The sequence below is a fragment of the Giraffa tippelskirchi genome, chromosome 8 (genome assembly GCF_054371585.1).
Source record: "Giraffa tippelskirchi isolate mGirTip1 chromosome 8, T2T-mGirTip1v1.2.pri, whole genome shotgun sequence".
Classification (NCBI taxonomy): Eukaryota; Metazoa; Chordata; class Mammalia; order Artiodactyla; family Giraffidae; genus Giraffa; species Giraffa tippelskirchi.
This window is the reverse complement of record NC_137282.1, coordinates 66,301,382-66,325,827: the sequence shown is the minus strand read 5'-3', so window position 1 is coordinate 66,325,827 and position 24,446 is coordinate 66,301,382. Positions and strand designations below refer to the sequence as shown.

General features: G+C 54.6%; 2 protein-coding genes across 2 annotated transcripts; both read left to right on the top strand.

The window, feature by feature from the left end:
- Positions 1 to 2,063: 2,063 nt before the first annotated feature.
- Positions 2,064 to 3,873, top strand: LOC145517277 (uncharacterized). Its single transcript, XM_081519552.1, has 3 exons — positions 2,064 to 2,256; positions 2,656 to 2,968; positions 3,221 to 3,873. Exons 1-3 carry the CDS (start codon positions 2,122 to 2,124, stop codon positions 3,847 to 3,849), a joined length of 1,077 nt encoding a protein of 358 aa, XP_081375678.1. The 5' UTR covers positions 2,064 to 2,121; the 3' UTR covers positions 3,850 to 3,873.
- A 5,827-nt stretch (positions 3,874 to 9,700) lies between these two features.
- Positions 9,701 to 12,426, top strand: LOC145517265 (uncharacterized). Its single transcript, XM_081519540.1, has 3 exons — positions 9,701 to 9,893; positions 10,293 to 10,605; positions 10,858 to 12,426. The coding sequence occupies exons 1-3, from the start codon at positions 9,759 to 9,761 to the stop codon at positions 11,484 to 11,486; spliced, it is 1,077 nt and encodes a 358-aa protein (XP_081375666.1). The 5' UTR covers positions 9,701 to 9,758; the 3' UTR covers positions 11,487 to 12,426.
- The last annotated feature ends 12,020 nt before the right edge of the window (positions 12,427 to 24,446 follow it).

The following is a 24,446-nucleotide window of genomic DNA, read 5'->3' as shown; positions in this document are numbered from 1 at the left end:
CCATCTAACCCAGAAGGGAAGGAAGGACCTGTTCTCACAAAACGGCGAGAGATGGAAGAAGGAAGATCAAGCCCACACCAATCCCTGGAAAGAGAAGCTGTGCTCAGGGCTTGAAAGAATTCCTATTTGGAAAATGATATCCCAGCCCCACAAGGCAATCCACAGCTTCGATGCTATTCCTCCCAAAATGCCAATGCATTTTCGCACCCAACCAAGAATTGCAAAAGGGGTACGGAAACAGAAAAGAGCCTAAATTGTCAATACAATCCGACGAAAAAGCCCCGATACGGACATCCAAGGTTGTGTGAAAGGAAATTAGACGACCAAACTAGGATCCTCAGGAGAGTATCGGAGAAGGCAATGGCGACCCACTCCAGTACTCTTGCCTGGAAAATGCCCTGGACGGAGGAGCCTGGTAGGCTGCAGGCCATGGGGTCGCGCAGAGTCAGACACGACTGAAGTGACTTAGCCGCAGCAGCAGCAGCAGGAGCCGGACACTATGCTATTGGGAATACAACAACACACACAGATCCAGATCGATGGAATAAAGTTGAGGGTCCAGACACAGACCCCAGCATCCATGCTCAACTCATCTCTGACACAGAAGGGGAGAATATCCAAATGGGAACAAGAAAGCCTCTTCAATACATGTCCATGGGAAAACCAGACAGCTACATCTGAAGAACGCTATTGGTTTTGATCTCAGACCACCTCAATATCGGGGAAAACCTCACCCTAAAGGCTGATGTCATGAGATAGCTAGAAAGAAGCGTAGGTCAAAGGCTCCTTAACATCAGAGTCTCCTTGCCATTTGCTGGGCGGAGGTAGAAATGGGTCTCTTCAAGTAAGGGAAAGAGGTACACGAAGTACACCAATGGGTTTCCATCCAATGGAACCTCTTCACAACAGAGAAGCTAAGCATTCACAAATGCAAAAGAGAGGAAACGGAACACGAGAGACTCCTTGCAAGTGGTGTATCTGAGAAGGGGTTCATATGGAAAGAGACGAAGAATGCACAGCACTCAGAGTCCAAGAAACACCACCACCACCCTTGACCCTTCCCCCATGACCAACTCCGACCTAAAGCCTTTCTCTCCCTCTAACCTATCCCTAAAACATAACCCTCATCTAATCATATACATGTGCATTCCTAGCATCCATCCGTCCACACACGAGAGAGAAAGAGGAAGACACAGACTGAATTGAGAAAGGAAAAGAGAGGGACACAGCCAGAGAGAGACACGGAACCAAAGAGAGGAAAGGAGTCGATGGTCCAGACTTTTCATCAATCTGTCTCGAAGGTAGAAGCAATGACAGCGCCCATCCACCCCAGAAGGGGGAAAAGGACGGAAGGTTTGGAGAGGAAAAGACAAGAACGCAGGGAGCCATTAGAAGCTCAGCCACCCGCAGAAGCCGAGCTGGGACACTTGAACAGAATCTCAATGGAAACAGAGGACCAGAAAGTTGGCCACTCTCTTCTATAAGAGAGGGAGACCTTCGAGTCTTCCTTTCGGTCCTCCAACTTGGATGCGGGGTCTCAAAACAGTCAGGAGGGGGAGTGCCTTTTCCTGGGTACCACGGCACATCCAGGCCTCGTTCTGCCCCATTCTGTGCTGTGTCAGCCCAGGAAGGAATCTTTCTTTCTGAAGTCTCAGCGCACACGCTCCACGTGATATCGGCCCCAGGTGGAAAGGCATGGAGCTGCTCGTAGGCCGACAGACCTAGGAAGCAGATGGGAGAATGACCGCCACTCTGCAGATGGAGAGACTGGGGAAACCCTGAGGGGCATATGCTTGTCCAGGGCCACATCACTTATGAGAAGAAGGAGCCTGGTCTGAGAGCAGCGGGGCCCTCGGAGCTCAGGCCCTGGCTGCACCCAGGCCTCCCCAGGGCTGTCGGCTGGGCTGGGTGGGTGTCACTGTGCCTGCACATGGCTTAAGGGTGGTGGTCGAGCAGTCAGAAACCCAGAGATTCCCTTGGGAAGTTTTGGGGAAGGGACCTCAGCACGAACCCCAGGAAATGATGTCACCTGCCGGCAACAGAACCCAACAGAACCCGCAACCCGGGTATCCAGGCCTCGAGAGCGGAGAGGAGCCCCCAGCCAGATCACTTGCTGCCGAGATGTTCTGCTGTTTGCCCCTGCCCAGAGGCCGGGGCCTCAGGAGAGCTCACAGGCAGTGTGCGTGGGCACCCTGTCGACGTTGGCTCAGGGCACCCCCGAGACGCCTCTGGCCCTTTGCCCGGAGAAACAGAAAGGTAACACGGGGAGCCCCAGGCCGGGCCAGGCCACCTCTCCCATGCCACCCGGAAACACCGGGTCCTTTGCCTGTGTGTGTGGATGCGGGTTTCTCGGGGTGTGTCTCCCTCAAGGAAGCCCAGGTGGATGTGGGGTCAGAAGCCTGCGGACAAGTTGTGTCCACACCCCAGGGGAGAGCATGCTGGGCGGGATGGGGAGAGTGCGGGCAGGGCCGGCCGCCCAGGCTGACCTCACACCCTCAGGTGGGTCTCTTTCCTCCCGGGTGGGGATCTGAGCAGACACACGTCTCTGACCCTTCTGGGCAGAGAAGTTCGAGCAGGCCGAAGCAGCGGCTCCACTGGCCAGGCCCAGCTCGGAAAACTCCCAGCATGGCTGGCTGACGGTCACTGTCGTTGCAGAGCTTCCCACGTGATGAGGCCGAGGACGGGGACACCCCATCCAGCTCCCGGAGGGAGGGGTCGGAGCACCACCCCCCCGCCCGTGAGGCCCAGTGCAGGCTCCAGGTGAGCGTGCCCACGGAGGCATCAGCCCCACCGGGGGCGAAGCGGAGGCGGGGAAGGCCTGCTGCCGAGACACCGCCCAGGATACACCCGGCGGCCCAGTCTGAGGCTGCCACGGAGCTCAGCACACCCGGCTCCGACCCAGAGTCCCGAGAACCCCGGCCTCTGAGGCAGCAGGAGGACCTGGAGCCCAGCACGCCAGAGCACAGAGGTGAGGACGCTGGGGCTGGTGTACGGGAGTGTGTGCGGAGGGGGTGCTGAGCTACACAGGGACGAGTCCCCGAAAGCTGCTGCTGGGCCTGCAGCAAGCGCTGGCCTCACACCCCCCGCCCCCCATCTTGCACACTTCAGTCCCAAAAGACATCCGACCCTGGGTATTCTTTGGGAATCTCTTGGAAGCTTTCTGTCCCGGGATACGCACATGCCAAGGCTGGCCTGCGGGCAAACGATGCTTCTCCCACAGCTCTAGCACTGGCCTCCAACTGGAACCAGGCTCCACTTCCCAGACCTGTCCCTACAGAGGTGGTGGCTCCAGGTGCAGGACCCAGGGATCCACCGAGGGCAGATGGAGAACCGAGACTTGCCCTCGCAGAGACACCAGGCCAGCTGGGTACTGGCCAGCACACCGGGCAGATCGGATCTCCGTGCCTGCAGGACCCCCAGCCCCAGGCACTGATGTCCCACCCCCTCAGCCAGAACCTCCACCTCCACGTGCACCTCTACCTGCTCGGCCTTTGGCAGGAGAACCCGAGGCAGAGGAGGAGTCACCGCCTCGGCAGGGAGAGCCTGCCCTGGCTCCCGCGCAACACCCAGACGCCCACGATGACTCACCCACCCCTGCAGGGAGAACGAGCCCCCGCTCTGGACAGAGACCCAGAGCCCTTGCCGGAAACACCACGTCCAGGGGAGCGGTCGGCTCTGCAGCCTCCATCCCTGTCTGCTCACCGTGGACGCCGTCAACTCGGTCTGCCCCCAGGGGACATGGAGTTCCTTTCCCCCGAACTGCTTTGCGTTTGGTTTGTTTCCACCTTTCTGGTGATGTTTTCTTTTTTGCATGGTTTCCTGTATTTTTGTTGGTTAAGTTGGGATTAGTAAACTTTTTCATCATTGTTGCAATTTGGGAACACTGTTGTGTAACTCTGGTGATACTGTGTTACCATCACCACTTTGTAGTTTCAGACCCGTTCCATCTTTATGCCCCACCCCCCAACAAAGCCTGGATTCAAGGCAAGCACGCCCTGTTCATCCCTCCACCCGATCCTGAACACAATTTCATCTCTTCTTTCTGCATTCCTTCCTATATTCTTGGTGTCCCCAATCAATGACTCTCAGTGAAATGACTGAAGCAGTTTTTTTCGGACGCTCCACCTACTGTAAGACTCCACTGGAGAGTTCTCATGTTTATGTCCTTTGAACTAGCCTTTGATATCTGAAAGGACGTTGTACGTCCTTTCAAGATACCACGTGCCAAACGAAGCCCTTTTGGCAAATGCCATCATTATCTCCAGGCAGGCATTGCTGTTTGAAGGGTGCCATCTCAGCCAGAAGGCAGAGGCTGAGCTCCTCTTGTTGCACCAGCTCCCAAAAGAAGCCAAGAAAGGGAGCTGTTACAACAAACCACCCCAACGCCCAGGAAAGCGTTCTTCATGACAGAAGGCTAGAAAATGACCCAACATCCTTGTGGCCCAGAACCCCTCTAGAAATTCACTGTTCCATAAAAAAGAGAAACAGATGGGAAGTTCCAAGGAGAGGCAATGCCCATGGCCAGTGTATTTTAGAGACGGCCTGACCGCTCCGGGGAAGACACGCACTGACAGAACCCCTTGGGAAACAGCCGTGATAGTCCTCACTGTCGTAAGGGATTCCTCTGGGGACAACCTGCCCTGGGCACCACACGAGGGAGCAGACCGGCTTCTCTTCCTCTGCCCCCACACCATTGACTCATCAAGGCAGCTCAGGTGTTCTCATGCCCTGCCTGCCTGCCTGCCTGGCTCATCCGTGAGCTGTGACCACCTCCAGGACAGGACTCCACCTTCTGCTCTCTGTGTACCGTGAATCTGCACACAGTGGGCTTTCAGAACCTTAGGAGACTTGAGCCATTCCCACTCGAGCCAGAACCCTCCCCAGGAAGGAAAACAGCTGTGGAGTCCTTTTGGCCCCAGCACTGGTTCCGAAACCCTGGCGGCTCCTAGAGCCTCTACGGTGTGAAGAGGGAGGTCCCTTTTGACAGAGCTTTCCGGCCGTCAGATCTAAGCTGCTGTTTCACTGTCAGCTGTGTCTCTTCCGTTGCAGTGTTGCAGGTGGGCCACGCTGCTCCAAAGGAGCTCACAAGCTGAGTTTCAAGGGAGGTATTGAGAGGACAGGGATGCCTACAACGTGCTGCAAACTGAGTGAGGGTCCCCACAATCCTCAGCAAAGGTCTGTGGTGTGCAAGTGGGGAGCAGAGGGCCCCCAAGTTCCAAAGGAAGGGAGGTACTCGGGAGCTAAAGCCCTTGGCTTCTGTGGTAGCAGCTGCAGATGGCAGCTCGTCCACAGTGCACTTCGAATGAGGTCATATGAGCGGGACTCTGGAAATGGCTCCGAAATCCAGAGAAAGGGGTCAGGGTATGTGGGAATCCGGCGGGGGTGGGGGGTGGATGAAGGAAGGTGTCCTTCCTCTCTCCAGTGCAATTTGGTTTGGTGAGTCTCAAAGCTACCAGATGGCACTTCCCAAGTCAGGCCCCCGCAGGAATCAGGGTGGGCTGCATGCCTCGGCCCCTGCCACAGGGACAAGCCACACCAGTGGCCTCCCTGAGCTCCAATGGCCGGATCTGGGGGTTCTGTCTGGGTGCACACCTCCTTGCTCTGGCCAAGTTCCCCCCTTCTCTGAGCACCAGCTTCATCCTCTCGAATGAGGACATCGATTGCTACCTTGGCACGTTACTCTCTTCATCCTGTGAAGACTCATTAGGCTTATCCTACAATTACTAGCTGGCCCGAAGAGATATCTCCTGAATCCAGATTAAGCTGGAGTCTCCCAGGCTCATCTGGCATGTCTTCCCTGAAGTCTGCCAAAACCCACACCCTTGCATTTCCAGGGACTCCCCTTAGCCAGCTGGGCAGAAAACCCAGCATGTTTCAAACAAGCTGACAGACAAGCGGGAGAGGACACACGGGCAGACGGCTTCCCTCAGGTCTCGGGTGGAGCTCTGGGACCACAGCAGCAACAGGCCATCCCAGCCCCTGGGCTCAGCAGCGCCCTCATTCTCACGCCGGCGGCTCTGCCCTGAGGGGAGCAGGAAGGTCACCAACTGCCGCAGGCGGACCTCACGCCCCTCCCACTGCTGGAGCCTGACCTCCCCCGGCCCCACCCCTTCCCCTACCCGAGCAGGACGAGAGCTCCTCTTCCCCTGGCTTCTAACGTGAGGCCCGGCCCTCAGCCCCGATTGGGCACTGCCCCAGTCCGGAGCCAATCACAGTGGCCAAGGAGGTGGAAGCCACCGATTGGCCAGGGCCAGGTCATGTGACCATACTCCCCAGGAAACTCAAATATTACCAAGATTCCCTAAGAAACCAATGAACAAAATTATCCAGTAAAGGCAAACCGTACTTTTTAATGAGGCCAAAGTCTCAGAAAAAAAAAAAAATGCTTCACAATGAAGTGCTCAAGGAAGCTACAAAATAAACTTTCAGAAAAGTTTAGTAGTTTTTTTAATAGGGTGACGGAGAGCTATACCTATCCCATATATGTGAATTTAGGTTTAAACTAGATTCCCCTTGGCTATTTTATAAGACAAAAAAACCCACATCACCCCCTTTCACTCCCCCCCCGCCCCCAAAAAGTGTTTTAATCTATTGAATTTTTGTGTCCTCAGTTGTGTCTGATTCACGGCAACTCACGATCTCTACACAGCCAGGCTCTTCCGTCCATGGAATTCAGGGCAATTTGTTCTGTCACAGTAAATGCCCACCCTGGGTGATCCAAACGGAAGGGCTCAGAGGCTCCTGAGAGACTAACTCCTTTCAGCTGAGCACAGAGCTGGCTCCTCACTGGGATGCCTGTGGCCTGGGGCTCCCAGAGGGGAGAGCACCACTCGCCCCACCGTGTGGTCACTGCTGGAAGTGCAGGCTGCTCCTCACTCCCCCTTGACAGTGTCCCTGAGGGCAGAACAGTGTGAAGTTAATCAAGGTGGAAACGCAAACTCCAATGCAAGCAAACTTCCCACAAGGTCTCCAAAACCACTCAGGAACAGGGTATTGGAAACTGCAGGGGATGACATGAATGGAGATGGAGACTTGACACCTTACACCGAGTTCACTTCCAGTTATCCATAGACAAACATTCCATGAAAACTTGTCACAAATCTAGAGGAACAATGAGCAGAAACCGGACACGTGCTTTGAGTCTTCACACACAAAACTAAAAGGCAGTCCACAAAAAAAACCAGGAGAATACAGTGGACTTTGCAAAATCAAAGATATCTACTGTGGGAAAGACCTCAGTACAAAAGCAAAAGACAGGTCATACATCGCGAGACGAATGAGTGGAAACACAAAGCTTATCAAGGATGTGTCTCCAAACAGACAAAGAACACCAACACAACAAGCCTGTGAAAACTAGGGAAAGGTCTGAAGGGACACCAGACTGAGGAAGACACACACAGAGTATCCCGGATGATGTCCAGCACTGAGGGCCTGAAGAATCAACAGTCTAGTTGTACCTCCTCAGGCCTGTGTGACCCTGGGTGAGGCCTCTGTTTCCCGGTGGCTCTGAGAGATGGACAGGGAGGAAGGGGAAGAGAAATCACTTGCATTTCTAATACTCACAGCAAAGTCTTCCAATGAGAAGGGAATTATCGCCCCCACTGACAATGCCATTCACTGAAGTGATCCCCACGGGTCCATCTAACCCAGAAGGGAAGGAAGGACCTGTTCTCACAAAACGGCGAGAGATGGAAGAAGGAAGATCAAGCCCACACCAATCCCTGGAAAGAGAAGCTGTGCTCAGGGCTTGAAAGAATTCCTATTTGGAAAATGATATCCCAGCCCCACAAGGCAATCCACAGCTTCGATGCTATTCCTCCCAAAATGCCAATGCATTTTCGCACCCAACCAAGAATTGCAAAAGGGGTACGGAAACAGAAAAGAGCCTAAATTGTCAATACAATCCGACGAAAAAGCCCCGATACGGGCATCCAAGGTTGTGTGAAAGGAAATTAGACGACCAAACTAGGATCCTCAGGAGAGTATCGGAGAAGGCAATGGCGACCCACTCCAGTACTCTTGCCTGGAAAATGCCCTGGACGGAGGAGCCTGGTAGGCTGCAGGCCATGGGGTCGCGCAGAGTCAGACACGACTGAAGTGACTTAGCCGCAGCAGCAGCAGCAGGAGCCGGACAGTATGCTATTGGGAATACAACAACACACACAGATCCAGATCGATGGAATAAAGTTGAGGGTCCAGACACAGACCCCAGCATCCATGCTCAACTCATCTCTGACACAGAAGGGGAGAATATCCAAATGGGAACAAGAAAGCCTCTTCAATACATGTCCATGGGAAAACCAGACAGCTACATCTGAAGAACGCTATTGGTTTTGATCTCAGACCACCTCAATATCGGGGAAAACCTCACCCTAAAGGCTGATGTCATGAGATAGCTAGAAAGAAGCGTAGGTCAAAGGCTCCTTAACATCAGAGTCTCCTTGCCATTTGCTGGGCGGAGGTAGAAATGGGTCTCTTCAAGTAAGGGAAAGAGGTACACGAAGTACACCAATGGGTTTCCATCCAATGGAACCTCTTCACAACAGAGAAGCTAAGCATTCACAAATGCAAAAGAGAGGAAACGGAACACGAGAGACTCCTTGCAAGTGGTGTATCTGAGAAGGGGTTCATATGGAAAGAGACGAAGAATGCACAGCACTCAGAGTCCAAGAAACACCACCACCACCCTTGACCCTTCCCCCATGACCAACTCCGACCTAAAGCCTTTCTCTCCCTCTAACCTATCCCTAAAACATAACCCTCATCTAATCATATACATGTGCATTCCTAGCATCCATCCGTCCACACACGAGAGAGAAAGAGGAAGACACAGACTGAATTGAGAAAGGAAAAGAGAGGGACACAGCCAGAGAGAGACACGGAACCAAAGAGAGGAAAGGAGTCGATGGTCCAGACTTTTCATCAATCTGTCTCGAAGGTAGAAGCAATGACAGCGCCCATCCACCCCAGAAGGGGGAAAAGGACGGAAGGTTTGGAGAGGAAAAGACAAGAACGCAGGGAGCCATTAGAAGCTCAGCCACCCGCAGAAGCCGAGCTGGGACACTTGAACAGAATCTCAATGGAAACAGAGGACCAGAAAGTTGGCCACTCTCTTCTATAAGAGAGGGAGACCTTCGAGTCTTCCTTTCGGTCCTCCAACTTGGATGCGGGGTCTCAAAACAGTCAGGAGGGGGAGTGCCTTTTCCTGGGTACCACGGCACATCCAGGCCTCGTTCTGCCCCATTCTGTGCTGTGTCAGCCCAGGAAGGAATCTTTCTTTCTGAAGTCTCAGCGCACACGCTCCACGTGATATCGGCCCCAGGTGGAAAGGCATGGAGCTGCTCGTAGGCCGACAGACCTAGGAAGCAGATGGGAGAATGACCGCCACTCTGCAGATGGAGAGACTGGGGAAACCCTGAGGGGCATATGCTTGTCCAGGGCCACACCACTTATGAGAAGAAGGAGCCTGGTCTGAGAGCAGCGGGGCCCTCGGAGCTCAGGCCCTGGCTGCACCCAGGCCTCCCCAGGGCTGTCGGCTGGGCTGGGTGGGTGTCACTGTGCCTGCACATGGCTTAAGGGTGGTGGTCGAGCAGTCAGAAACCCAGAGATTCCCTTGGGAAGTTTTGGGGAAGGGACCTCAGCACGAACCCCAGGAAATGATGTCACCTGCCGGCAACAGAACCCAACAGAACCCGCAACCCGGGTATCCAGGCCTCGAGAGCGGAGAGGAGCCCCCAGCCAGATCACTTGCTGCCGAGATGTTCTGCTGTTTGCCCCTGCCCAGAGGCCGGGGCCTCAGGAGAGCTCACAGGCAGTGTGCGTGGGCACCCTGTCGACGTTGGCTCAGGGCACCCCCGAGACGCCTCTGGCCCTTTGCCCGGAGAAACAGAAAGGTAACACGGGGAGCCCCAGGCCGGGCCAGGCCACCTCTCCCATGCCACCCGGAAACACCGGGTCCTTTGCCTGTGTGTGTGGATGCGGGTTTCTCGGGGTGTGTCTCCCTCAAGGAAGCCCAGGTGGATGTGGGGTCAGAAGCCTGTGGACAAGTTGTGTCCACACCCCAGGGGAGAGCATGCTGGGCGGGATGGGGAGAGTGCGGGCAGGGCCGGCCGCCCAGGCTGACCTCACACCCTCAGGTGGGTCTCTTTCCTCCCGGGTGGGGATCTGAGCAGACACACGTCTCTGACCCTTCTGGGCAGAGAAGTTCGAGCAGGCCGAAGCAGCGGCTCCACTGGCCAGGCCCAGCTCGGAAAACTCCCAGCATGGCTGGCTGACGGTCACTGTCGTTGCAGAGCTTCCCACGTGATGAGGCCGAGGACGGGGACACCCCATCCAGCTCCCGGAGGGAGGGGTCGGAGCACCACCCCCCCGCCCGTGAGGCCCAGTGCAGGCTCCAGGTGAGCGTGCCCACGGAGGCATCAGCCCCACCGGGGGCGAAGCGGAGGCGGGGAAGGCCTGCTGCCGAGACACCGCCCAGGATACACCCGGCGGCCCAGTCTGAGGCTGCCACGGAGCTCAGCACACCCGGCTCCGACCCAGAGTCCCGAGAACCCCGGCCTCTGAGGCAGCAGGAGGACCTGGAGCCCAGCACGCCAGAGCACAGAGGTGAGGACGCTGGGGCTGGTGTACGGGAGTGTGTGCGGAGGGGGTGCTGAGCTACACAGGGACGAGTCCCCGAAAGCTGCTGCTGGGCCTGCAGCAAGCGCTGGCCTCACACCCCCCGCCCCCCATCTTGCACACTTCAGTCCCAAAAGACATCCGACCCTGGGTATTCTTTGGGAATCTCTTGGAAGCTTTCTGTCCCGGGATACGCACATGCCAAGGCTGGCCTGCGGGCAAACGATGCTTCTCCCACAGCTCTAGCACTGGCCTCCAACTGGAACCAGGCTCCACTTCCCAGACCTGTCCCTACAGAGGTGGTGGCTCCAGGTGCAGGACCCAGGGATCCACCGAGGGCAGATGGAGAACCGAGACTTGCCCTCGCAGAGACACCAGGCCAGCTGGGTACTGGCCAGCACACCGGGCAGATCGGATCTCCGTGCCTGCAGGACCCCCAGCCCCAGGCACTGATGTCCCACCCCCTCAGCCAGAACCTCCACCTCCACGTGCACCTCTACCTGCTCGGCCTTTGGCAGGAGAACCCGAGGCAGAGGAGGAGTCACCGCCTCGGCAGGGAGAGCCTGCCCTGGCTCCCGCGCAACACCCAGACGCCCACGATGACTCACCCACCCCTGCAGGGAGAACGAGCCCCCGCTCTGGACAGAGACCCAGAGCCCTTGCCGGAAACACCACGTCCAGGGGAGCGGTCGGCTCTGCAGCCTCCATCCCTGTCTGCTCACCGTGGACGCCGTCAACTCGGTCTGCCCCCAGGGGACATGGAGTTCCTTTCCCCCGAACTGCTTTGCGTTTGGTTTGTTTCCACCTTTCTGGTGATGTTTTCTTTTTTGCATGGTTTCCTGTATTTTTGTTGGTTAAGTTGGGATTAGTAAACTTTTTCATCATTGTTGCAATTTGGGAACACTGTTGTGTAACTCTGGTGATACTGTGTTACCATCACCACTTTGTAGTTTCAGACCCGTTCCATCTTTATGCCCCACCCCCCAACAAAGCCTGGATTCAAGGCAAGCACGCCCTGTTCATCCCTCCGCCCGATCCTGAACACAATTTCATCTTTTCTTTCTGCATTCCTTCCTATATTCTTGGTGTCCCCAATCAATGACTCTCAGTGAAATGACTGAAGCAGTTTTTTTCGGACGCTCCACCTACTGTAAGACTCCACTGGAGAGTTCTCATGTTTATGTCCTTTGAACTAGCCTTTGATATCTGAAAGGACGTTGTACGTCCTTTCAAGATACCACGTGCCAAACGAAGCCCTTTTGGCAAATGCCATCATTATCTCCAGGCAGGCATTGCTGTTTGAAGGGTGCCATCTCAGCCAGAAGGCAGAGGCTGAGCTCCTCTTGTTGCACCAGCTCCCAAAAGAAGCCAAGAAAGGGAGCTGTTACAACAAACCACCCCAACGCCCAGGAAAGCGTTCTTCATGACAGAAGGCTAGAAAATGACCCAACATCCTTGTGGCCCAGAACCCCTCTAGAAATTCACTGTTCCATAAAAAAGAGAAACAGATGGGAAGTTCCAAGGAGAGGCAATGCCCATGGCCAGTGTATTTTAGAGACGGCCTGACCGCTCCGGGGAAGACACGCACTGACAGAACCCCTTGGGAAACAGCCGTGATAGTCCTCACTGTCGTAAGGGATTCCTCTGGGGACAACCTGCCCTGGGCACCACACGAGGGAGCAGACCGGCTTCTCTTCCTCTGCCCCCACACCATTGACTCATCAAGGCAGCTCAGGTGTTCTCATGCCCTGCCTGCCTGCCTGCCTGGCTCATCCGTGAGCTGTGACCACCTCCAGGACAGGACTCCACCTTCTGCTCTCTGTGTACCGTGAATCTGCACACAGTGGGCTTTCAGAACCTTAGGAGACTTGAGCCATTCCCACTCGAGCCAGAACCCTCCCCAGGAAGGAAAACAGCTGTGGAGTCCTTTTGGCCCCAGCACTGGTTCCGAAACCCTGGCGGCTCCTAGAGCCTCTACGGTGTGAAGAGGGAGGTCCCTTTTGACAGAGCTTTCCGGCCGTCAGATCTAAGCTGCTGTTTCACTGTCAGCTGTGTCTCTTCCGTTGCAGCGTTGCAGGTGGGCCACGCTGCTCCAAAGGAGCTCACAAGCTGAGTTTCAAGGGAGGTATTGAGAGGACAGGGATGGCTACAACGTGCTGCAAACTGAGTGAGGGTCCCCACAATCCTCAGCAAAGGTCTGTGGTGTGCAAGTGGGGAGCAGAGGGCCCCCAAGTTCCAAAGGAAGGGAGGTACTCGGGAGCTAAAGCCCTTGGCTTCTGTGGTAGCAGCTGCAGATGGCAGCTCGTCCACAGTGCACTTCGAATGAGGTCATATGAGCGGGACTCTGGAAATGGCTCCGAAATCCAGAGAAAGGGGTCAGGGTATGTGGGAATCCGGCGGGGGTGGGGGGTGGATGAAGGAAGGTGTCCTTCCTCTCTCCAGTGCAATTTGGTTTGGTGAGTCTCAAAGCTACCAGATGGCACTTCCCAAGTCAGGCCCCCGCAGGAATCAGGGTGGGCTGCATGCCTCGTCCCCTGCCACAGGGACAAGCCACACCAGTGGCCTCCCTGAGCTCCAATGGCCGGATCTGGGGGTTCTGTCTGGGTGCACACCTCCTTGCTCTGGCCAAGTTCCCCCCTTCTCTGAGCACCAGCTTCATCCTCTCGAATGAGGACATCGATTGCTACCTTGGCACGTTACTCTCTTCATCCTGTGAAGACTCATTAGGCTTATCCTACAATTACTAGCTGGCCCGAAGAGATATCTCCTGAATCCAGATTAAGCTGGAGTCTCCCAGGCTCATCTGGCATGTCTTCCCTGAAGTCTGCCAAAACCCACACCCTTGCATTTCCAGGGACTCCCCTTAGCCAGCTGGGCAGAAAACCCAGCATGTTTCAAACAAGCTGACAGACAAGCGGGAGAGGACTCACGGGCAGACGGCTTCCCTCAGGTCTCGGGTGGAGCTCTGGGACCACAGCAGCAACAGGCCATCCCAGCCCCTGGGCTCAGCAGCGCCCTCATTCTCACGCCGGCGGCTCTGCCCTGAGGGGAGCAGGAAGGTCACCAACTGCCGCAGGCGGACCTCACGCCCCTCCCACTGCTGGAGCCTGACCTCCCCCGGCCCCACCCCTTCCCCTACCCGAGCAGGACGAGAGCTCCTCTTCCCCTGGCTTCTAACGTGAGGCCCGGCCCTCAGCCCCGATTGGGCACTGCCCCAGTCCGGAGCCAATCACAGTGGCCAAGGAGGTGGAAGCCACCGATTGGCCAGGGCCAGGTCATGTGACCATACTCCCCAGGAAACTCAAATATTACCAAGATTCCCTAAGAAACCAATGAACAAAATTATCCAGTAAAGGCAAACCGTACTTTTTAATGAGGCCAAAGTCTCAGAAAAAAAAAAAAAATGCTTCACAATGAAGTGCTCAAGGAAGCTACAAAATAAACTTTCAGAAAAGTTTAGTAGTTTTTTTAATAGGGTGACGGAGAGCTATACCTATCCCATATATGTGAATTTAGGTTTAAACTAGATTCCCCTTGGCTATTTTATAAGACAAAAAAACCCACATCACCCCCTTTCACTCCCCCCCGCCGCCAAAAAGTGTTTTAATCTATTGAATTTTTGTGTCCTCAGTTGTGTCTGATTCACGGCAACTCACGATCTCTACACAGCCAGGCTCTTCCGTCCATGGAATTCAGGGCAATTTGTTCTGTCACAGTAAATGCCCACCCTGGGTGATCCAAACGGAAGGGCTCAGAGGCTCCTGAGAGACTAACTCCTTTCAGCTGAGCACAGAGCTGGCTCCTCACTGGGATGCCTGTGGCCTGGGGCTCCCAGAGGGGAGAGCACCACTCGCCCCACCGTGTGTTCACAGCTGGAAGTGCAGGCTGCTCCTCACTCCCCCTTGACAGTGTCCCTGAGGGCAGAACAGTGTGAAGTTAATCAAGGTGGAAACGCAAACTCCAATGCAAGCAAACTTCCCACAAGGTCTCCAAAACCACTCAGGAACAGGGTATTGGAAACTGCAGGGGATGACATGAATGGAGATGGAGACTTGACACCTTACACCGAGTTCACTTCCAGTTATCCCTAGACAAACATTCCATGAAAACTTGTCACAAATCTAGAGGAACAATGAGCAGAAACCGGACACGTGCTTTGAGTCTTCACACACAAAACTAAAAGGCAGTCCACAAAAAAAACCAGGAGAATACAGTGGACTTTGCAAAATCAAAGATATCTACTGTGGGAAAGACCTCAGTACAAAAGCAAAAGACAGGTCATACATCGCGAGACGAATGAGTGGAAACACAAAGCTTATCAAGGATGTGTCTCCAAACAGACAAAGAACACCAACACAACAAGCCTGTGAAAACTAGGGAAAGGTCTGAAGGGACACCAGACTGAGGAAGACACACACAGAGTATCCCGGATGATGTCCAGCACTGAGGGCCTGAAGAATCAACAGTCTAGTTGTACCTCCTCAGGCCTGTGTGACCCTGGGTGAGGCCTCTGTTTCCCGGTGGCTCTGAGAGATGGACAGGGAGGAAGGGGAAGAGAAATCACTTGCATTTCTAATACTCACAGCAAAGTCTTCCAATGAGAAGGGAATTATCACCCCCACTGACAATGCCATTCACTGAAGTGATCCCCACGGGTCCATCTAACCCAGAAGGGAAGGAAGGACCTGTTCTCACAAAACGGCGAGAGATGGAAGAAGGAAGATCAAGCCCACACCAATCCCTGGAAAGAGAAGCTGTGCTCAGGGCTTGAAAGAATTCCTATTTGGAAAATGATATCCCAGCCCCACAAGGCAATCCACAGCTTCGATGCTATTCCTCCCAAAATGCCAATGCATTTTCGCACCCAACCAAGAATTGCAAAAGGGGTACGGAAACAGAAAAGAGCCTAAATTGTCAATACAATCCGACGAAAAAGCCCCGATACGGACATCCAAGGTTGTGTGAAAGGAAATTAGACGACCAAACTAGGATCCTCAGGAGAGTATCGGAGAAGGCAATGGCGACCCACTCCAGTACTCTTGCCTGGAAAATGCCCTGGACGGAGGAGCCTGGTAGGCTGCAGGCCATGGGGTCGCGCAGAGTCAGACACGACTGAAGTGACTTAGCCGCAGCAGCAGCAGCAGGAGCCGGACAGTATGCTATTGGGAATACAACAACACACACAGATCCAGATCGATGGAATAAAGTTGAGGGTCCAGACACAGACCCCAGCATCCATGCTCAACTCATCTCTGACACAGAAGGGGAGAATATCCAAATGGGAACAAGAAAGCCTCTTCAATACATGTCCATGGGAAAACCAGACAGCTACATCTGAAGAACGCTATTGGTTTTGATCTCAGACCACCTCAATATCGGGGAAAACCTCACCCTAAAGGCTGATGTCATGAGATAGCTAGAAAGAAGCGTAGGTCAAAGGCTCCTTAACATCAGAGTCTCCTTGCCATTTGCTGGGCGGAGGTAGAAATGGGTCTCTTCAAGTAAGGGAAAGAGGTACACGAAGTACACCAATGGGTTTCCATCCAATGGAACCTCTTCACAACAGAGAAGCTAAGCATTCACAAATGCAAAAGAGAGGAAACGGAACACGAGAGACTCCTTGCAAGTGGTGTATCTGAGAAGGGGTTCATATGGAAAGAGACGAAGAATGCACAGCACTCAGAGTCCAAGAAACACCACCACCACCCTTGACCCTTCCCCCATGACCAACTCCGACCTAAAGCCTTTCTCTCCCTCTAACCTATCCCTAAAACATAACCCTCATCTAATCATATACATGTGCATTCCTAGCATCCATCCGTCCACACACGAGAGAGAAAGAGGAAGACACAGACTGAATTGAGAAAGGAAAAGAGAGGGACACAGCCAGAGAGAGACACGGAACCAAAGAGAGGAAAGGAGTCGATGGTCCAGACTTTTCATCAATCTGTCTCGAAGGTAGAAGCAATGACAGCGCCCATCCACCCCAGAAGGGGGAAAAGGACGGAAGGTTTGGAGAGGAAAAGACAAGAACGCAGGGAGCCATTAGAAGCTCAGCCACCCGCAGAAGCCGAGCTGGGACACTTGAACAGAATCTCAATGGAAACAGAGGACCAGAAAGTTGGCCACTCTCTTCTATAAGAGAGGGAGACCTTCGAGTCTTCCTTTCGGTCCTCCAACTTGGATGCGGGGTCTCAAAACAGTCAGGAGGGGGAGTGCCTTTTCCTGGGTACCACGGCACATCCAGGCCTCGTTCTGCCCCATTCTGTGCTGTGTCAGCCCAGGAAGGAATCTTTCTTTCTGAAGTCTCAGCGCACACGCTCCACGTGATATCGGCCCCAGGTGGAAAGGCATGGAGCTGCTCGTAGGCCGACAGACCTAGGAAGCAGATGGGAGAATGACCGCCACTCTGCAGATGGAGAGACTGGGGAAACCCTGAGGGGCATATGCTTGTCCAGGGCCACACCACTTATGAGAAGAAGGAGCCTGGTCTGAGAGCAGCGGGGCCCTCGGAGCTCAGGCCCTGGCTGCACCCAGGCCTCCCCAGGGCTGTCGGCTGGGCTGGGTGGGTGTCACTGTGCCTGCACATGGCTTAAGGGTGGTGGTCGAGCAGTCAGAAACCCAGAGATTCCCTTGGGAAGTTTTGGGGAAGGGACCTCAGCACGAACCCCAGGAAATGATGTCACCTGCCGGCAACAGAACCCAACAGAACCCGCAACCCGGGTATCCAGGCCTCGAGAGCGGAGAGGAGCCCCCAGCCAGATCACTTGCTGCCGAGATGTTCTGCTGTTTGCCCCTGCCCAGAGGCCGGGGCCTCAGGAGAGCTCACAGGCAGTGTGCGTGGGCACCCTGTCGACGTTGGCTCAGGGCACCCCCGAGACGCCTCTGGCCCTTTGCCCGGAGAAACAGAAAGGTAACACGGGGAGCCCCAGGCCGGGCCAGGCCACCTCTCCCATGCCACCCGGAAACACCGGGTCCTTTGCCTGTGTGTGTGGATGCGGGTTTCTCGGGGTGTGTCTCCCTCAAGGAAGCCCAGGTGGATGTGGGGTCAGAAGCCTGCGGACAAGTTGTGTCCACACCCCAGGGGAGAGCATGCTGGGCGGGATGGGGAGAGTGCGGGCAGGGCCGGCCGCCCAGGCTGACCTCACACCCTCAGGTGGGTCTCTTTCCTCCCGGGTGGGGATCTGAGCAGACACACGTCTCTGACCCTTCTGGGCAGAGAAGTTCGAGCAGGCCGAAGCAGCGGCTCCACTGGCCAGGCCCAGCTCGGAAAACTCCCAGCATGGCTGGCTGACGGTCACTGTCGTTGCAGAGCTTCCCACGTGATGAGGCCGAGGACGGGGACACCCCATCCAGCTCCCGGAGGGAGGGGTCGGAGCACCACCCCCCCGCCCGTGAGGCCCAGTGCAGGCTCCAGGTGAGCGTGCCCACGGAGGCATCAGCCCCACCGGGGGCGAAGCGGAGGCGGGGAAGGCCTGCTGCCGAGACACCGCCCAGGATACACCCGGCGGCCCAATCTGAGGCTGCCACGGAGCTCAGCACACCCGGCTCCGACCCAGAGTCCCGAGAACCCCGGCCTCTGAGGCAGCAGGAGGACCTGGAGCCCAGCACGCCAGAGCACAGAGGTGAGGACGCTGGGGCTGGTGTACGGGAGTGTGTGCGGAGGGGGTGCTGAGCTACACAGGGACGAGTCCCCGAAAGCTGCTGCTGGGCCTGCAGCAAGCGCTGGCCTCACACCCCCCGCCCCCCATCTTGCACACTTCAGTCCCAAAAGACATCCGACCCTGGGTATTCTTTGGGAATCTCTTGGAAGCTTTCTGTCCCGGGATACGCATATGCCAAGGCTGGCCTGCGGGCAAACGATGCTTCTCCCACAGCTCTAGCACTGGCCTCCAACTGGAACCAGGCTCCACTTCCCAGACCTGTCCCTACAGAGGTGGTGGCTCCAGGTGCAGGACCCAGGGATCCACCGAGGGCAGATGGAGAACCGAGACTTGCCCTCGCAGAGACACCAGGCCAGCTGGGTACTGGCCAGCACACCGGGCAGATCGGATCTCCGTGCCTGCAGGACCCCCAGCCCCAGGCACTGATGTCCCACCCCCTCAGCCAGAACCTCCACCTCCACGTGCACCTCTACCTGCTCGGCCTTTGGCAGGAGAACCCGAGGCAGAGGAGGAGTCACCGCCTCGGCAGGGAGAGCCTGCCCTGGCTCCCGCGCAACACCCAGACGCCCACGATGACTCACCCACCCCTGCAGGGAGAACGAGCCCCCGCTCTGGACAGAGACCCAGAGCCCTTGCCGGAAACACCACGTCCAGGGGAGCGGTCGGCTCTGCAGCCTCCATCCCTGTCTGCTCACCGTGGACGCCGTCAACTCGGTCTGCCCCCAGGGGACATGGAGTTCCTTTCCCCCGAACTGCTTTGCGTTTGGTTTGTTTCCACCTTTCTGGTGATGTTTTCTTTTTTGCATGGTTTCCTGTATTTTTGTTGGTTAAGTTGGGATTAGTAAACTTTTTCATCATTGTTGCAATTTGGGAACACTGTTGTGTAACTCTGGTGATACTGTGTTACCATCACCACTTTGTAGTTTCAGACCCGTTCCATCTTTATGCCCCACCCCCCAACAAAGCCTGGATTCAAGGCAAGCACGCCCTGTTCATCCCTCCGCCCGATCCTGAACACAATTTCATCTTTTCTTTCTGCATTCCTTCCTATATTCTTGGTGTCCCCAATCAATGACTCTCAGTGAAATGACTGAAGCAGTTTTTTTCGGACGCTCCACCTACTGTAAGACTCCACTGGAGAGTTCTCATGTTTATGTCCTTTGAACTAGCCTTTGATATCTGAAAGGACGTTGTACGTCCTTTCAAGATACCACGTGCCAAACGAAGCCCTTTTGGCAAATGCCATCATTATCTCCAGGCAGGCATTGCTGTTTGAAGGGTGCCATCTCAGCCAGAAGGCAGAGGCTGAGCTCCTCTTGTTGCACCAGCTCCCAAAAGAAGCCAAGAAAGGGAGCTGTTACAACAAACCACCCCAACGCCCAGGAAAGCGTTCTTCATGACAGAAGGCTAGAAAATGACCCAACATCCTTGTGGCCCAGAACCCCTCTAGAAATTCACTGTTCCATAAAAAAGAGAAACAGATGGGAAGTTCCAAGGAGAGGCAATGCCCATGGCCAGTGTATTTTAGAGACGGCCTGACCGCTCCGGGGAAGACACGCACTGACAGAACCCCTTGGGAAACAGCCGTGATAGTCCTCACTGTCGTAAGGGATTCCTCTGGGGACAACCTGCCCTGGGCACCACACGAGGGAGCAGACCGGCTTCTCTTCCTCTGCCCCCACACCATTGACTCATCAAGGCAGCTCAGGTGTTCTCATGCCCTGCCTGCCTGCCTGCCTGGCTCATCCGTGAGCTGTGACCACCTCCAGGACAGGACTCCACCTTCTGCTCTCTGTGTACCGTGAATCTGCACACAGTGGGCTTTCAGAACCTTAGGAGACTTGAGCCATTCCCACTCGAGCCAGAACCCTCCCCAGGAAGGAAAACAGCTGTGGAGTCCTTTTGGCCCCAGCACTGGTTCCGAAACCCTGGCGGCTCCTAGAGCCTCTACGGTGTGAAGAGGGAGGTCCCTTTTGACAGAGCTTTCCGGCCGTCAGATCTAAGCTGCTGTTTCACTGTCAGCTGTGTCTCTTCCGTTGCAGCGTTGCAGGTGGGCCACGCTGCTCCAAAGGAGCTCACAAGCTGAGTTTCAAGGGAGGTATTGAGAGGACAGGGATGGCTACAACGTGCTGCAAACTGAGTGAGGGTCCCCACAATCCTCAGCAAAGGTCTGTGGTGTGCAAGTGGGGAGCAGAGGGCCCCCAAGTTCCAAAGGAAGGGAGGTACTCGGGAGCTAAAGCCCTTGGCTTCTGTGGTAGCAGCTGCAGATGGCAGCTCGTCCACAGTGCACTTCGAATGAGGTCATATGAGCGGGACTCTGGAAATGGCTCCGAAATCCAGAGAAAGGGGTCAGGGTATGTGGGAATCCGGCGGGGGTGGGGGGTGGATGAAGGAAGGTGTCCTTCCTCTCTCCAGTGCAATTTGGTTTGGTGAGTCTCAAAGCTACCAGATGGCACTTCCCAAGTCAGGCCCCCGCAGGAATCAGGGTGGGCTGCATGCCTCGTCCCCTGCCACAGGGACAAGCCACACCAGTGGCCTCCCTGAGCTCCAATGGCCGGATCTGGGGGTTCTGTCTGGGTGCACACCTCCTTGCTCTGGCCAAGTTCCCCCCTTCTCTGAGCACCAGCTTCATCCTCTCGAATGAGGACATCGATTGCTACCTTGGCACGTTACTCTCTTCATCCTGTGAAGACTCATTAGGCTTATCCTACAATTACTAGCTGGCCCGAAGAGATATCTCCTGAATCCAGATTAAGCTGGAGTCTCCCAGGCTCATCTGGCATGTCTTCCCTGAAGTCTGCCAAAACCCACACCCTTGCATTTCCAGGGACTCCCCTTAGCCAGCTGGGCAGAAAACCCAGCATGTTTCAAACAAGCTGACAGACAAGCGGGAGAGGACTCACGGGCAGACGGCTTCCCTCAGGTCTCGGGTGGAGCTCTGGGACCACAGCAGCAACAGGCCATCCCAGCCCCTGGGCTCAGCAGCGCCCTCATTCTCACGCCGGCGGCTCTGCCCTGAGGGGAGCAGGAAGGTCACCAACTGCCGCAGGCGGACCTCACGCCCCTCCCACTGCTGGAGCCTGACCTCCCCCGGCCCCACCCCTTCCCCTACCCGAGCAGGACGAGAGCTCCTCTTCCCCTGGCTTCTAACGTGAGGCCCGGCCCTCAGCCCCGATTGGGCACTGCCCCAGTCCGGAGCCAATCACAGTGGCCAAGGAGGTGGAAGCCACCGATTGGCCAGGGCCAGGTCATGTGACCATACTCCCCAGGAAACTCAAATATTACCAAGATTCCCTAAGAAACCAATGAACAAAATTATCCAGTAAAGGCAAACCGTACTTTTTAATGAGGCCAAAGTCTCAGAAAAAAAAAAAAAATGCTTCACAATGAAGTGCTCAAGGAAGCTACAAAATAAACTTTCAGAAAAGTTTAGTAGTTTTTTTAATAGGGTGACGGAGAGCTATACCTATCCCATATATGTGAATTTAGGTTTAAACTAGATTCCCCTTGGCTATTTTATAAGACAAAAAAACCCACATCACCCCCTTTCACTCCCCCCCGCCGCCAAAAAGTGTTTTAATCTATTGAATTTTTGTGTCCTCAGTTGTGTCTGATTCACGGCAACTCACGATCTCTACACAGCCAGGCTCTTCCGTCCATGGAATTCAGGGCAATTTGTTCTGTCACAGTAAATGTCCACCCTGGGTGATCCAAACGGAAGGGCTCAGAGGCTCCTGAGAGACTAACTCCTTTCAGCTGAGCACAGAGCTGGCTCCTCACTGGGATGCCTGTGGCCTGGGGCTCCCAGAGGGGAGAGCACCACTCGCCCCACCGTGTGTTCACAGCTGGAAGTGCAGGCTGCTCCTCACTCCCCCTTGACAGTGTCCCTGAGGGCAGAACAGTGTGAAGTTAATCAAGGTGGAAACGCAAACTCCAATGCAAGCAAACTTCCCACAAGGTCTCCAAAACCACTCAGGAACAGGGTATTGGAAACTGCAGGGGATGACATGAATGGAGATGGAGACTTGACACCTTACACCGAGTTCACTTCCAGTTATCCCTAGACAAACATTCCATGAAAACTTGTCACAAATCTAGAGGAACAATGAGCAGAAACCGGACACGTGCTTTGAGTCTTCACACACAAAACTAAAAGGCAGTCCACAAAAAAAACCAGGAGAATACAGTGGACTTTGCAAAATCAAAGATATCTACTGTGGGAAAGACCTCAGTACAAAAGCAAAAGACAGGTCATACATCGCGAGACGAATGAGTGGAAACACAAAGCTTATCAAGGATGTGTCTCCAAACAGACAAAGAACACCAACACAACAAGCCTGTGAAAACTAGGGAAAGGTCTGAAGGGACACCAGACTGAGGAAGACACACACAGAGTATCCCGGATGATGTCCAGCACTGAGGGCCTGAAGAATCAACAGTCTAGTTGTACCTCCTCAGGCCTGTGTGACCCTGGGTGAGGCCTCTGTTTCCCGGTGGCTCTGAGAGATGGACAGGGAGGAAGGGGAAGAGAAATCACTTGCATTTCTAATACTCACAGCAAAGTCTTCCAATGAGAAGGGAATTATCACCCCCACTGACAATGCCATTCACTGAAGTGATCCCCACGGGTCCATCTAACCCAGAAGGGAAGGAAGGACCTGTTCTCACAAAACGGCGAGAGATGGAAGAAGGAAGATCAAGCCCACACCAATCCCTGGAAAGAGAAGCTGTGCTCAGGGCTTGAAAGAATTCCTATTTGGAAAATGATATCCCAGCCCCACAAGGCAATCCACAGCTTCGATGCTATTCCTCCCAAAATGCCAATGCATTTTCGCACCCAACCAAGAATTGCAAAAGGGGTACGGAAACAGAAAAGAGCCTAAATTGTCAATACAATCCGACGAAAAAGCCCCGATACGGACATCCAAGGTTGTGTGAAAGGAAATTAGACGACCAAACTAGGATCCTCAGGAGAGTATCGGAGAAGGCAATGGCGACCCACTCCAGTACTCTTGCCTGGAAAATGCCCTGGACGGAGGAGCCTGGTAGGCTGCAGGCCATGGGGTCGCGCAGAGTCAGACACGACTGAAGTGACTTAGCCGCAGCAGCAGCAGCAGGAGCCGGACACTATGCTATTGGGAATACAACAACACACACAGATCCAGATCGATGGAATAAAGTTGAGGGTCCAGACACAGACCCCAGCATCCATGCTCAACTCATCTCTGACACAGAAGGGGAGAATATCCAAATGGGAACAAGAAAGCCTCTTCAATACATGTCCATGGGAAAACCAGACAGCTACATCTGAAGAACGCTATTGGTTTTGATCTCAGACCACCTCAATATCGGGGAAAACCTCACCCTAAAGGCTGATGTCATGAGATAGCTAGAAAGAAGCGTAGGTCAAAGGCTCCTTAACATCAGAGTCTCCTTGCCATTTGCTGGGCGGAGGTAGAAATGGGTCTCTTCAAGTAAGGGAAAGAGGTACACGAAGTACACCAATGGGTTTCCATCCAATGGAACCTCTTCACAACAGAGAAGCTAAGCATTCACAAATGCAAAAGAGAGGAAACGGAACACGAGAGACTCCTTGCAAGTGGTGTATCTGAGAAGGGGTTCATATGGAAAGAGACGAAGAATGCACAGCACTCAGAGTCCAAGAAACACCACCACCACCCTTGACCCTTCCCCCATGACCAACTCCGACCTAAAGCCTTTCTCTCCCTCTAACCTATCCCTAAAACATAACCCTCATCTAATCATATACATGTGCATTCCTAGCATCCATCCGTCCACACACGAGAGAGAAAGAGGAAGACACAGACTGAATTGAGAAAGGAAAAGAGAGGGACACAGCCAGAGAGAGACACGGAACCAAAGAGAGGAAAGGAGTCGATGGTCCAGACTTTTCATCAATCTGTCTCGAAGGTAGAAGCAATGACAGCGCCCATCCACCCCAGAAGGGGGAAAAGGACGGAAGGTTTGGAGAGGAAAAGACAAGAACGCAGGGAGCCATTAGAAGCTCAGCCACCCGCAGAAGCCGAGCTGGGACACTTGAACAGAATCTCAATGGAAACAGAGGACCAGAAAGTTGGCCACTCTCTTCTATAAGAGAGGGAGACCTTCGAGTCTTCCTTTCGGTCCTCCAACTTGGATGCGGGG